Here is a 14,932-nt window from a genome sequence, read left to right as displayed (position 1 = left end):
ATTGTGCCATGGGTACTAAAATTGTGGATCATCTAAATATTGTCTCGTGGAATGTTAATGGACTCAACAATGTGGTCAAAAGGACTAAAATTCTATCTCACCTGCGTTCAAGCTTTTGTGACATTGCATTCCTCCAGGAGACGCATCTGGAGGACCCTGAAGCTGAAAAATTGAAAAGAGGATGGGTAGGGGATACTTACTTCTCGAATTACTCATCTAGCAGAAGAGGAGTTTCTATTCTTATCCGAAAGAATCTGCCTATATCAGTCATCAAAAGCAAAGGAGACAAAGAAGGACGGATTATTTGGGTTCTGGTGAGGGTTCAAGGTGTGGACATTCTGCTATGCAATCTATATGCACCAAATTTGGATGATCCGATCTTTTTTCATGAAGTTGCTCAAATGCTTCAAGGTTTTAATATGGACTCGATCGTGGTTGGAGGTGATTTTAATCAGGTCTTGGACTCTGCTTTAGATCGATCAAATGGGGATTGTACTAGAACCCCGCACAGGTGTAGACGTTCCTTGGAGAATTTAATGAGGGAGTTTAACTTGGCTGACATCTGGAGGCTGGAACACCCGTCGGACAGGGATTATAGCTTTCATTCACAGTGTCATGACACATATTCTAGAATTGACTTCTTTCTGACCTCTGGTCGGGTGACTTCAAGTTGCTATAATTCATCTATTGGACTTATTGCCCTGTCGGATCACGCACCTGTTTCGTTGCAATTGTCCTTACAGTACTCTCTAATTAAATCACCGAGGTGGAGAATGAACTCTTATATACTGAAAAATGACCAGATTAAGCAAGAGGTGGCAGAGGAAATTGACAACTTCATCCAAATTAATAGAACTGCCGATGTTCGAATATCAACAGTCTGGGAAGCACTGAAATGTTTTGTTAGGGGGGTGCTGATTTCTAAAACTGGCAAGGACAGAAAATTGAGAACTAAAGAAATTCAGAGACTCTCTTCTGAAGCGAAGCGCCTAGATGTTCTGTTTGCGGCAAGCAAAGATGAAAATACAAAAAATGAACTGCGAAAAACTAAATATGAACTAAATAAGCTCATTTCAAGCCAGGTTGAATATGCACTGTTTAGACAAAAGATTAACTATTTTGAGAATGGTGAGAAAGCGGGGAAGTTACTGGCACATCGGCTGAAGGTGGCTGACAGCGATCGCTTCATTGCCGCAATCAGAGGTCTTGATAACTCACTGGAGACACAACAAAAGTCTATTAACAATTCATTCCGTGGCTTCTATGAAAAACTTTACACCTCTGAACTATCCTGTGCAGATGGAGATATTGACAGCTTCCTTGATTCTCATGTTCTCTCTCGTCTGACGGCGGATGAGGCGGCAGGTTTGGAAGGGAAAGTGGAAATAGATGATGTTCAACATGCAATTTCAAGAATGTCAGTGGGTAAATCACCTGGCACGGATGGTCTCCCTAATGAATTTTATAAAGCCCTCCCTGATTCCGCACTACAGCTTCTGTGTGATGTTCTTAATGATGCATTTGAGTCTGGTTCCTTACCAGATACAATGAGACATGCATTGATTACGGTGCTGAGAAAGAAAGGCAGATCTGCTACAAGGTGCGAGAATTATCGGCCGATCAGTCTGATCAACTGCGACTGCAAAATATTGGCCAAAATCCTGGCTGTTCGCCTGAATAAGATCATTTCAACTCTGGTGCATGAGAACCAGGTAGGTTTTGTCTCTGGTAGGGCAGTGGCGGATAACATGAGACGCCTGCTATTGACAATTGAGAAGGGCCATAGTCAACCAGTTGCCAGTGCGGTCATCTCCCTAGATGCGGAAAAGGCATTTGATCGTGTTGAATGGAACTTTTTGTTCGCATGCTTGGGGAAAATGAACTTTGGACACGATTTCCAGCGTTGGGTTAAACTGTTATACAATAATACCTCTGCAAGTGTGCTGACGAATGGACTTATCTCTGATCCATTTGAGCTTCATCGTGGTACAAGGCAGGGTTGCCCTCTTTCACCTCTCTTATTTATTTTGTCTATGGAACCACTTGCAGTGAGCTTGCGGGCAGATGTAAGTCTTCTACCTGTTATTGGTAATGGTCGGGATAATTTGGTTTGGTTGTATGCTGACGATTTGCTGATTGCCCTGCAAGACCCAGCTGTTGGTATTTCGTATTTAATGCAAGATATTCAATCATTTTCCTTGGTGTCAGGATATAAGATTAATTGGAGCAAATCAGAGATCCTGCCTATCAATGGGTTATGTCAAAGACATACATGTGTTCAGTTTCAATTCAGGTGGTGTGCTGAAAAGTTGAAGTATCTTGGAATATGGATTGGAGCGGATATAGTGAAGTTGCCAGCCATTAATTTTTCTTGGATCCTTCCGATTCTTAGATCGGATTTGGTAAGGTGGAGTCTTTTGAAATTGTCGACCTGGGGCAGAATCAACTGTTTGAAAATGAACCTGGCACCTCGGATAAATTATTTGTTAAGCATGCTCCCCATTAAGATACCTGGAAACATCTTTAAAGAGATCAATAGGATTATGCAGAACTTTATTTGGAATGGGAAACCTCCGAGGCTCGCAATTTGGAAGCTTCAACTCCCATTGAAATTGGGTGGAATGAACTTGCCTAATTTCTCAGACTACCATTTGTCGTTTTCCACTCGTCATTTGTGCAGAGTTATTGACTCTGGAGATGTACAGTCTGAACATTCTGACCTCTTATCCTGGGAATGCAGTGCTGTTTCCCAATTGGACCCGAAAGCGTTGCTGACTACTCAGAAGAACAAATCAAAAAAAGTCAGCTCTCTTACTTCATTCTTGCGAGACTGCTGGTGTGAGCTCTCGAATCGTGTGAGTGCTGACCCATATTTACACCCAGATGCCTCCATATGGAATAATCCAGCCTTGAAATATCAGGGTAAACCTCTGTTTTGGGTTGAGTGGTTTGTGGCTGGCATCAAATATATTGGAGATTTGTTTGAGGGGGACAACTGGTTGACGTACGCTCAGCTTGGCCAGATGTATGACATGTCAGAATGCTCGTTTGCTGAATATAGGAAACTGAAGATTATTATTTCAGCTTGTGTTGAGATGCCACAATTGACTGGTCAGAGTCCTGCTTGGACAGCTCTATCTGTATGCTTGAGTGCCTCACACCCTGCTTCTACCATGTATGGAATTATAAAAGCTGCTCGGAAGGGTGATCCGAGATTGCCTGCAATTTGGGCGGAGGAATTGGGGGAAGATGTTAACTTCAGATGTTGGCGGAGGTGCTGTGAAAACACTCGTTTGGTAAGTTTGGATTGGTCCCTCAGAGCTTCCCAAACTAAGTTGTTGTTCAGGGCCTATTGGACGCCGGAGAAACTATTCAGGAGACGACTTTTAGACAACAATCTTTGCTGGAAGTGTAAATGTTCGAGAGGATCTCTGAGTCATTTAATTTGGTCCTGTCCCAAGACGATGCAATTCTGGGATATGGTTCGGGAGAGGTTGAGTCTGGTTTTAGATGTCACAATCCCCATGAATGCTTCATTACTGGTTTTGGGTGATGACTCTTCTCTGGAGGAAATTGACTTTGGTAAGAGAGTTTGGTTGCTTCGTGCATGCATGGTTGCTAAAAAATTCATATTGAGGTCATGGAAATCAAGTACTTCATTTAACATTGATGACTGGGTGGAGGAGCTACTTACTGTTTCAACATATGAAAAAGCCATTTACAAACTCACTGGTGACATTGAAAAATTTTGGGACATTTGGAGCTGCTTTCTTGATGCATATGGATAAACCTGATCTTTGACCTGGGGTATTATGTACTTACCCTTGAACACTCATAATCTGTATAATATCTATAGTTTGTGTGATGGTTTTTGTAATGCCCTTTTGTCTGAGGTATAGTATTTTGCATTGAAATTTTTGGTTTATGTCTTCTACTCCTACGCTCTTATTCTCTTTCTTCCTTTTCTTTTTCTTTTTCTTCTTTTCCTTTCTTCCTTCTTGTTCTATTTTTGATGGTTATATGTTTGGATTGTTTATGGCGAATTGATTACTTTGCTTTCACTTGGTTGATATGTGTGTATCTCATGGACTGCTGTTCATTTATTTATGTTTGCTTAATGTGAAAATAAAAATTTGAATTAAAAAAAAAAAAAAAAAAAAAAAAAAAAGAACTGGAAAACAGATTGGGTAAGTGTAGACATTGCAAACTGGGGTTGTTCTGGGTTACTGAGATCCAAAATCTTTAAATTAGGCGCTGGACAGTGGTTCCTTAATATCCAATGCGTATCAATTTCCACACACGTTAGGTGTTTGCAACATCTGTTGATTCATTTTTTCTTCAGTAATTCACACATTGGTTGTCACTCTTGTGACCAACATATTCTTTGCTAAAACTTCATATGTGGTACAGAGTATGTGATATACTTTTATTCCATTAGTGCCGATACGTCTTTCAACCTTTGAGGTCTTTCTCAAGGCAATTGTAGGGTTAGCATGTTCCCGGATGGTTGGAATCACAGAAGCAGATCACTGCAAGACCAGGAGACTACACGGATACTCACCCGAGAGTAAGAGGTATCACCCTCTGCCATTGCTGAACATAAGAATTGACCTTGACCGTGTGTAACAAAACAGAATGCATTCCTACGCAAAATGGGTCTCCCTCATATAAACTAAAAGAAATAGTGAAACATATATGCCACATTTTGTCGGGCCCCCTGTGGCATGTATATGTCCTGTCCATTCTGCGGTAGCAAGATAAGCCCGTGGGGGAAGCATTCAACTTCAATACACACACAAAGTCACAATTTCAGCAGGAGAACTCAGCCCCCTGCTGCTTAATACAAAAGGAGTGGCGTAACAGTGTGTCCATTAACAACGCTTGTGATTAAAAAATTCAAGTGCTAAGAGATTTTGATTTGTGACTGTGCTATGTAAAAGTGTGTGTGTGTTTGTGTGTGTGTGCGCGCTCTCTGCCTGCATAAAACTATCGTCATCAGAGGAGAATACAATAAATGAATGAGACGTGTTGGCATACGGCCAAAGGAGGGTTTGTCAGTCTAGAAAAATGGATACCTCTCCTGATTGACGGCAAACGTATTTTGGTGGCCGAAGGCCAACCGTCTCATGTACGAAACAATAGAAATACAGGTTTCCGAGTTTTACCAATGAACGGCCATTTTAATGTAACAAGGATCGCCATTTTGTTTTCTAACAATTGCTCATTGCTTTCTGTTCACATTGCTTCGCAGCACATTTTCTGCTTACACTGCTCGACTGTTAACATTGTTGTCTGAACGCGAAAGGACAAGGCCGCAGGGCCGCGAGGCTAATAAGAGTTCATTGAAACACAAGGAAGGCAGCTCCGGGGAGGAATGCCCGGCTCCCTCCCGAATGTAGCCTTGATGCAGAGCCGCAGGGCATTTAATCATTTCACAGCTGCCAGCCAGTCTCGTTATATGATAGAATATGTTAGACTAAAGCAGCTAAAGGCTTGAATTATGCTCTTCTTATGGCCCCCCTTTTCCAAGCCCTGTAGAGCGTGTCGGCTCCCAGGACACGAATAGAACCTCATAGATAGCAAGGTCTGGAATGTGACTCTTCCCCCATATGTAGCTCGCTTACAAGAACAGAAGCACTGTGTTCTGTTCAACAAAGAAAAGATGTCTCCGCACTTGCAAGGTTGCATATTGTTACTAGAATAGCTATTTGAAAGTGTCATATTCGTCAAAAGTGTCCATCAAACCGAGTTCAAAGAAACCCAATAAAGGGGGGTGTTAAACATGTCACAGCTGATTGTATGATATGCATTTTGTATATATATGTAACTGATGTACGTAATTCGCTCTCTTGCGTCCCTCGAGGTCTAGAGATGCACGTCGCGGGCGTGAGACCGAGTTGGCCAACTGAGACTATTTGCTTTGCAATAAACCTTAGCTTTGGGAATACAACCTCGTGTCTGGCGTATCTATCATGTGTGGTGACTTTCCTTGTTTCCATAACACGAGGGACCCCTAGGGGCCCCTTTCAAGCCTGTGTGGGGAAAGACTGAGTAGGAGCGAGTAGTGCGTGAGTTGAGCACAGAGTGTGACTGTGTGACTGTGAATGGTGAGGTTCATTCAGGGGCGCCGCCAAGGGATGCTGGAGTGGCCCAAAGGGGCCATCATGGCCACCCTTATAAAAATGCTGCTCCCCCACCTGCTGACTCCCCTATCGCCCACCCACGAAAAAGCAAAATAAATGCACTGAACTGTGCAAGGACAATAATAACAGTGCCACGTCCCGCGAGGACTGGAGTCAGTCTCCAGTTCCCTCCTTTCAAGAAGAAGGGGCTTATAAGGTCACAGTTCAAAGACCCCTTGCCCGTACAACTAAGCATGAAATGGCAGGTCTTTTTAGCGCATGGGCCTACTTGTGGCTGGCACTCATGTGTTCCTCACATGGCTACAGAAGAGCTGCAGAAACAAGTGTGCTTGTTGCCTTACAGTGTGATAGTTACAGCCACATTGCTTCAACGTGGGTACGCCTGCATCTTCAGTTCCACTGCCTCCTGTCCTGAGTCCTCCAAAGCTCAGCTGGCCGCTCTGGCATACACAGCTGCCATCTCCTGCACTGCCTGCCTCCTCCATGGCCTAATCCTACCGGTAGCCAACTCCAACATACATGGCTGCTGTTTCCTCTTTATCAAACCTTTGATGAGCCTGACCAACTCTGACCTTCAGCTCTCCCAGGGTACGTGGCTGGTGTTTTTAAGGTGTGCCGGTCTTGGCCTTTACAGGTCCCTTACCAGTGGCCTCTTCTAGCATATGCAGCTGCCACATGAAGCTTCCTGGCATTCTTTCTGAACCTCCAGGCCCTTCTCCTCAGCTGCTGCTCTTAGTGTACGCGTAACGCATCTGCTGCTCTTAGTGTACGCATCTGCCTGTGTCAGACCTTCCTAGATCTCCGTCAGCACACATGCCCGCCTCTGAGGCCTACTTAAGGGTAGGTATCTGTATGAGTGTGATTGTATACAATAACCTGGAGTACACTCTTAAGTCTAGCCAGAGTTGCCCTTTTGGTTTGGCCTACTAGCTATTTTACTCTAGCCCCAGGCAGTTGACGTCTATGGTAAGGCCTTCCCCGGGCTTTCCATTTCATCTGCCTCCATTGTTCTTTCGATCTCTGAGTGCATGTGTCTGAATACTTCCCTATCTCTGTGTATCTGGGGGAGCATGAACATTTTTTGACAAGAGCATGGCATGTTTTACTGCCGTTTTTGGGCAAAGGAAAGCCAACTTCAGTGATTTTATGTGAAGGTTGGAATACAACAGTGGGGCTGGCCTGGCTGGGTCTTACTGTGGCATGGAATGTTGTACTCGCATTAAGATCATAGGCAACATGATTAGTGTTCTTACATGGTGAGGGCATGTTTCCTTATTTTGATTTGGGTCTTTATTTTACTGGTGTTTAAGGTCAAAGGCAACCTACATATTCTTATTCTTACGTGGTGGGAATATAACATGATGCGTGCAACATAAGTGCTCTTATATGGGGGGGGGAATTTGTGTGATGATATGCTATTTATATAGTGCTTTCGCCAAAGAGATATACAGAGAACAATTTACATCAAATGTATCACCCAGCTGAAGTTTGCACTCATTTAATGAGCTTTATTTATTTATTTATTTATTGCATTTGTTGACATCGCCCAAACCCGTAAGTATCATGGCGGTGGTACAACTTGGTGAGCAGGGAAAATAGTACGTTACAGAGTAAGAGAGAGGTAACAAGGTGCAAAAGCAACATAATAGTACAAGGTCCATAGAGGATGGTAGAGATCAGAGGTCACTTTGAAGTATGAAAGGCAGAGTTGGCCGTGGTAGGATTTGAACCTGCGAATCACTCATTACAAAAGCATGTGCTCAGGCTGCTGAGCTATCTTACCGGGTAGCCAGCAAGAGCATGTTTTCTTTCTGTGGCATTGCAGTTTATTACTGATGTTAAGGCCAAAGGCAACATAAGTATTCTTACATTGTGGTGGGGGTATTTGTGCTGCCTGCAAGGCTGCTTTTTTACTGTGGCATACATTTTTTTTACTGCCATTAGGGAGCAAATACAAAATGATGAGTGTTCTTATGTGTGGAGTGGGGGATTTGTCTAGCCAGCAAGGATATATTTTCTTACTGTGGCAGGGCTTTTTTTCACTGCCATAAAGGCAAAGCCAACAGGAGTATGGTCTTACATGGGGATAACTGGCATGTATTGGGAGAGCTAGCATGAACATGCTTTGTTATATTATCGTTAATGGCATTTTGGGCAAGGCCAACATGAGTATTTTCATATGTGGGAATAGTGGCATATATAGGTGCACCAGAATGGACATGTGTGAGCACAATCAATATGAAAATGCTTTTTTACACTTGCAGAGTACTGGCATCTGAAAAGGCTGCAAAGTGAGTAAACGGTAACACCATCAAATAGCGGGCACAGAATGTCTTCAGTCATCTAAAACATGCGGGTGTAACCCCGAAGGGTGGCGTAGATGCATTCAGGCAGCAGAAAGTAGTAAATATTCTGATTGTATCTATCTGGGAAAGTGCATTCTGCTTAAATGCTACACTAATAATAATAATGTATTTCTTATATAGCGCTACAGACCCATAGGCTCTCAGAGCGCTGAAATAACAGAAGACATTATTATCCCACAGAGTGGTATTCAATTTATTGACCTCAGAAGGATGAAAGGCTGAGTTGACCGTGCCGGGATTTGAACCTGCCACAGCAGCTTGCGCACAGATATCGGGCGCAAGCGCTTAGCTCACGGCGCTATCTGTCCAGCGCTGGGTGGCATACCTTTCAAACTCTTATTTTTCATCAAAGCACACACTCAGTGTACTTTCTGATGGAACACCCCACCCTCCAGCTAAAATTAAAGATACTTGCCCTAGTCAGAAAGGTACTCTTTTGTAGGGTTGCCCACGGAGGTACAAAGGACATCACAATCAGGACAACTCGCACTTAAATAAGTAGCAGAATGATTATTTTGATGCATGATGTGTCAAGAGCGTTGCAGGTAGGCTGACACACAGTGCATCACGCCCTGTGATGCCCCGCAGGCTGGACATCACAATTGTATATGGAGCCACAACTGGACTCTTATAAAACACAATAAATGAATTAAAAAAGCAAAGTCCCAAGGTGTCCCCTTTCCCCCCAGATTTTATGGGTCTCCTACGCCCATGCCCGTTAAACTGTGTGATCCTGGATAATTCAGCCTGTAAAAGTTTCCAGTGCCTAAAGATTTAGGTCACTACCAGTGATTTAGTTCTCAGAGTACTCTTAAAGAAAACCTCACCCAGGGTTTTACTAGCTATACTGTTGCTTCATCTATAATTACCATTGATAAATCACACACGACAAAGTCGTTTGTTTCTTTGCTCGCTAACATCAATACCACTTGAAAACCATGCCCCCCACCCCCATGTACGTTTAAGTCCCGATTTCTGCCCCTTCCTTGTAGCTTCCTATTTGTGTCCACAATCTATTAAGGTATGTGTACCTCTCTCCTTGCCTCCAATCTGGCTCCTGCATCCATGCTTCAACACTTTAATATTCTGCGAGGCTGCCTATTCTAGTTGTCAGTGCTGGGGTGTGTCCCGTTTTAATACAGCTACTGATCTGTGCCCTGCTTGTATACTGGGTCGGTATATCCTTCTCATGGCTGCTATTGCTCAAAAGCTCCCTGTTCCTTTGTTAGGACACAAGTATCTTGGTCGTGAGCTGCTAATTGTGCCCTTGAAATGCCACGTGTTGATTATTCTGAAAGCAATAAGGATGAGGAGGGCAGGAGCGCTCGACCACTGATTCTGGGCACATTGCTTGTTTTACTGTCTGGGCTGGCCCACAGGTGCCTGTGCCAGGGGCCCCACAGTCCCCAGCCTTTCCAGTGAAGGCTTTGTTGGAAGTTAAAAACGAGGTCTTTCCGCACTGCCAAACGTTATCAAATATACAAAAAGAAACGTGGTGTCCCTTAGTACCAATGTGTTTACAGTGACCTTGTTGTGTGTTATTCTACGTACAGTGTGGTCATTTTTTGTTATCAGTTAATTGAAAGAAGATGCTGAATAATAAATTGTAAATATCGAAAATTAATTGGATGACAACAACTTAATCATCTTGATGGAAAGGCATAATGTTCTAATTCCAACATTTGCATCTATTTTAGACGGATTTACAATTTTTGGTAGAGTTTCAGAATTGTAAGAAGTCATGCGCCTGACAGCTGTGTGATGGCCTGCTTCTTTTTGTGTTTGTTTAGGACTGTCAACAGCCTGGGGGTGCTGACAGGCGCACAGCTTTTCTCTCTCAATAAAAGTGAACTAAGAGCAGTGTGCCTGGAAGGAAATCGAGTCTACAGCCAAATAACTGTTCAGAAAGCTGCTTTGGAGGTAAAGAAAACACACCTGTCTCTCCTAATGTTTTATTGGAACGCAGTTCTATTTATCTGATTTTCTGAAGAAGGTTTAACATTCATATGTATGTTTTCTAATGTTAAATGACATTTCATGAACAAATAAAAGTTCAGGCTGGTGCTAGGAGTTACTGAGACTAGAGTTCAAGGCACAACAACTAGTTACATAATATGAATTAGAACTTCTCTTTATACTTCGTACACTCTAACTTTGTGCTTCCTAAACAAGCTGGCCCAATGAATCCCTTGAAAAGTGGGGTTAAAGGACATTGCAAGTTTAAAACAAATGTGTACGTGAGCTACGAGAGCAGCCCATTGGGTTGCTAAGAATGTTGGCTGAAACCTCTGGCAAAAAAACCCATATGTTTCGAGCAAGCTTTTGGCTAGTCGATCATGCTCCCCCGCACCATAGTTTATGCTGCCCCTCCCACCTAAAAGCAAATAAACCCTGATTTAGTCATATCTGCTACTTCCTTCGATTGCCCCCATCTGCACCACTGCTGGTCACCCTGGAAATGGGAAAGAGGCCTTTCTGATGGCTCCATTTCCTATTTCCATAGCCAGGGGCGTTGCTAGGGGGGGCTAAGGGGGCTTTAGCCCCTGATCTTTTGGTTGTAGCCCCGGATAGAATCTCAGGAGCTACAGCCAAAAGACTAGCTAGCCAACAGTTCCGACATCAGCGTAGCCCGGGTCTTTTCCAGACCTAGCAACTGCCCTGTGCATAGCCGCCATCTTGATGTATTTTTTTCAATCGGCCCAAACAAATGACTCTTAGAGGGATTCCCCCAAGCGCTCCATACCCCCCTAGAAGAAGGCGACTGGAACCCAGCCAGTTTTCCCAGGGCTCAAATGGCAATTATGCCTTCAATTAAATGCTGTTTCAGGAATGTAATGCCCATATCTTATCCTCCTTTCCGATTGCGCTCGTACTCGGACTAATGTAAACTACCAGGTATGTGCTCTCTGTTTACAAGAGTAAACTATCATGTCCTTTTTGTGCCACTAATTCCGTAATACGTACATCCATGTTTGCTCGTGTTGCACAACGCACCGTGGCAAAATCTGAAATACCTCTGGTCACACCTGTGATGAAGTGTCCTGCTGCTGCTCAAATGACTTCTAGTCTTGGATTTTGAAGTGATTATGGTGGCAATAGTTTATTCCACAGTTGGTAGTGATACCTTGAGGATCTTGGCAACTACTTTAGCAGAAGAGTATGCTCTTGTGAAGGTTCCTGGATTCTGGTCTGTTAGGTCCAGAATATCTGAGTACCAAAACCACAAGGCCCTGGTAGAGAGGACAGAATCATTGAGCGTCTATGATTGCTCCTGCACTTGAGCAGATCGTAAAGAAATATGGAAAGAGACCAGAAGGGGGAATACTTTTTAATGTCCATAGACAGTTTACCTGGATGGCGTCTAGAGGTCATTGGCCCTGACGCTTAGCCTCTGTTGTTGTGGGTTAGAGAACGTTTTCGGAAGAACATAGTGCCAAGCGGAAAGGGAGGAGCCGGAAAAGGAAATGTTAGTTTAATAAAGGGAGAGTTCAGATAAGGCCACGTCTCTTTGTCTCCTTCCCTTAAGGGGGGGGGTCATAGCCTGTGTCCCACCAACTGGAGAAGGAGGAGACGGACCTTCCCGGCACTGCCAGTTGCGCTGCCGGGAAGTGTGACAGATCCTTGCCAGCATTAATCCCTGCCGCTGCTGTGTCCTGTATTCAGAACTATGCAATGTGTCCTCTGCTTGAGGGCTTTCACTACCAGAAGGGGCTTTCCGCGTCTCTCCACGCATCGCAGGATCTCGCTGGCCCTGCAGGTCCCGCCTAAATGAGGCATCCAGCAGCCAGTCTGCACTCATTTTGGGTGCAGGCTACTCGGGAGCAGTCACAGCCTGCTGAGAGGCCCGCCGGTGCGGGCTGAACAAAATAAATAAATAGAAGAAACACTAATCTGGACACTTGACTGAATATTTACTGCATTATATACCAATGTGCCTCTCTTCATCAATACCTACCACCTCCCTTTCTCCCCCCTCCCTCCATATGTCGTGTTCGTCATATGTCAGTCTTATGTTTGTCCTCCCCCCCCACTTAGACATCATAATGCAGAATTTGTTCCATACTAAGTTGTGCACAACACTGTGCTATAGTTCTTATGTGTAAGTTTTCAATTATATTGACAATTTGTTCCTTATATGCTCAATTTCACATTGCACACAGTGTATTTAATTAATTGCCCTACTGGAACACTTCCACTTTACCATTGTTTCATCTATTCTCATGTAAAAGTTTCACTGCATTATGCTTATGAAGTTATGACTATATGATTGTATATTACATACCTTAATAAAAAAAATTATTAAAATCAAAAAAAGAAGAAACAGAGAAGGCTCATGCCTGGCAGGCACCCTGACATGCTGACCACAAACGTGGTGATGCTGCCACATAAGTGATATGGCCTGATACACGTCTGTACGGCCTGCTGGAGCCTCCCTAGCACTCCAATCACACTTAGGCAGTCGCTGCCTACTGCGTGAACCAACCTGCACTGCCAACGCTCACCCTTGATAAAAGGGGCATCTGATGGACATGCTGCTGCACGTTCCATTGTTGTTACATGGTGTTTGGGCCTCTCTTGCACGCCCTAGGCCTCGCTGAGGGTCCAAGACATCAGTGGGTACACTAACTGGCTGCCTGGCACATCTGAAGTGCCTGATACACACCTCAAGGATGCCATAGAGGGTTAAGGCACTAGACAGAACGGGAAAGCATCCTTTGTGAGGAAGCCAAGTTCATTTACACTGCTACCGCAACAAGACAAGGGCCCACGGTGGATAGAATGGGTCGAGGAATTGGATGACTTTGTTAGGGCAGCAGGTGAGGAAAAGTTACCTGTTCTCAAGGACATCTTCATGAACTTGGCGGGGAAGGAGGTTAAACGCATCAAGACGATCCTGTTGGAAGAGAGGATGACCTACGACAACCTTGTCTCTGCCCTGAGCAAGAAACTGGTGATACAGCCCAACAGAGACTGAGAGGTATGCATTCAATCAATGTACACAATCCTCACATGAAACAGTGGAGGAGTTCATCGCACGTCTCCGGCAGAAACTGGTCCACTACCAATTCTGCCAGTTCTCTGACGATGAGGCCATCCGTCTTCGCGTCATCGAGGGCTGCGTGTCAGATGTACTACGGAAGCCCCTAACGATTGATGAAATGATAGAAATGGCGAGAGTCCATGAACGTGCCAACATACAAGCATCTGCGATGGAGGCACCTAGAAAGAAAGTCGAGAAAGATGAGATTGCAGCTACCTTCTCGACAACTCAGTGGCCCGCTCAGCCCAGCCATGTCAAGGGGTCCACCGAGAGACGGATACAAGCAGTGGAGGACATGCCCTCGCCCACAGAGGCTATGTTTCCAATGTGGCCAGGTATTCCCACACGTGGGCATGTTCCCTGCTGTCAGCCAGCGGTGCTCGAAATGTGGCAGGGACAGCCGTTTTCATACCGTCGGCTGAGAAGGGGATATCAGGTAACATTATCCCCATAAATAATATCACCATACATATAGTCACTGGGAAACGCCATAGGTGATATTCTTTATGGGGATTATTTAAGTGGTAAATGGGAGCAGAGGTTGCAGGGGTGTCCCCCGCATGTTCCAAGGGGTAATATTGCAGCAAAAGAACTGCGCCATTCTTGTATGGTGAAATCTTTGCTGGGATATTATCACATGGAACCGAGAGGATGTCCGTTTCCAACTGGGAGACAGCCAATGCCCACGGGGTGGGGGCCAGCAGCCAGGCAGAGCCAGCAAGCCCTGTGGAGTGCACTGCCCACCTACCCTCAGATGCCAAGGAGAACAATAAGGACCATGGACCAAGCCCCGGACTACGGAGAGACTCCATGGGAAGAACAGCAATCCTAAACTGACTTTTTTCAGGAGCAGTAGGACTATCCTGGGGACCCATACAATGACTATGACGAGTATTTACATGAGTTGTATCCAGACTCTACAGACACATTCTTCAACCTGATTCGGGGGATCAGGAAGGAGTGGAGGCCCTGAAAGTGATGATTAAACTGGGAGAGGCTCCACACTGCTACTGGCTAGATACCAGTGTCGCCAGACCACCTTAAATTCAGAAAATTACTAAAAACCTACCTCTTCAACACCGGAGAATAAAACCAAAACAACAATAAGACAAACGAATCATCAAAAAAGGACAGTGACAAACCGCTAGAACCGACAGAAGTACCCGGGGCACCAACAGGGCTGACGCTGGACACAGGGGTCCCCCCGCGAGACACAGAGAAACGGATACAACTACTCCAGCCAACCCTTACCATCCCCCACCGCCCTTACAGCCACAACTAGGTCCCACGAGGCTGTGGAACAGACAATATACCACCAATCACCACACAACCGGGTGTATGGACACTAGCAGCGGCGCTAGTCATGTGGAGGGGGGGAGGAG

At 44.7% G+C, this 14,932-nt stretch overlaps 1 protein-coding gene across 8 annotated transcripts in view; it reads left to right on the top strand.

Moving 5' to 3' along the window:
* Positions 1-14,932, top strand: part of EPS8 (EGFR pathway substrate 8, signaling adaptor) — a 1,868,600-nt gene that overhangs the window by 1,753,318 nt on the left and 100,350 nt on the right. For all 8 annotated transcript variants that reach the window (XM_069628376.1, XM_069628375.1, XM_069628377.1 and 5 more), the window contains one exon: positions 10,300-10,429. In XM_069628376.1, the coding sequence (XP_069484477.1) occupies positions 10,300-10,429 (130 nt within the window). The remainder of the gene's footprint in view (positions 1-10,299; positions 10,430-14,932) is intronic.

The sequence above is a fragment of the Ambystoma mexicanum genome, chromosome 12, assembly GCF_040938575.1.
Source record: "Ambystoma mexicanum isolate Mex_15411 chromosome 12, UKY_AmexF1_1, whole genome shotgun sequence".
NCBI lineage: Eukaryota > Metazoa > Chordata > Amphibia > Caudata > Ambystomatidae > Ambystoma > Ambystoma mexicanum.
Note: the sequence above shows the minus strand (reverse complement) of the source record. Positions and strands in the feature narration are given on the sequence as shown.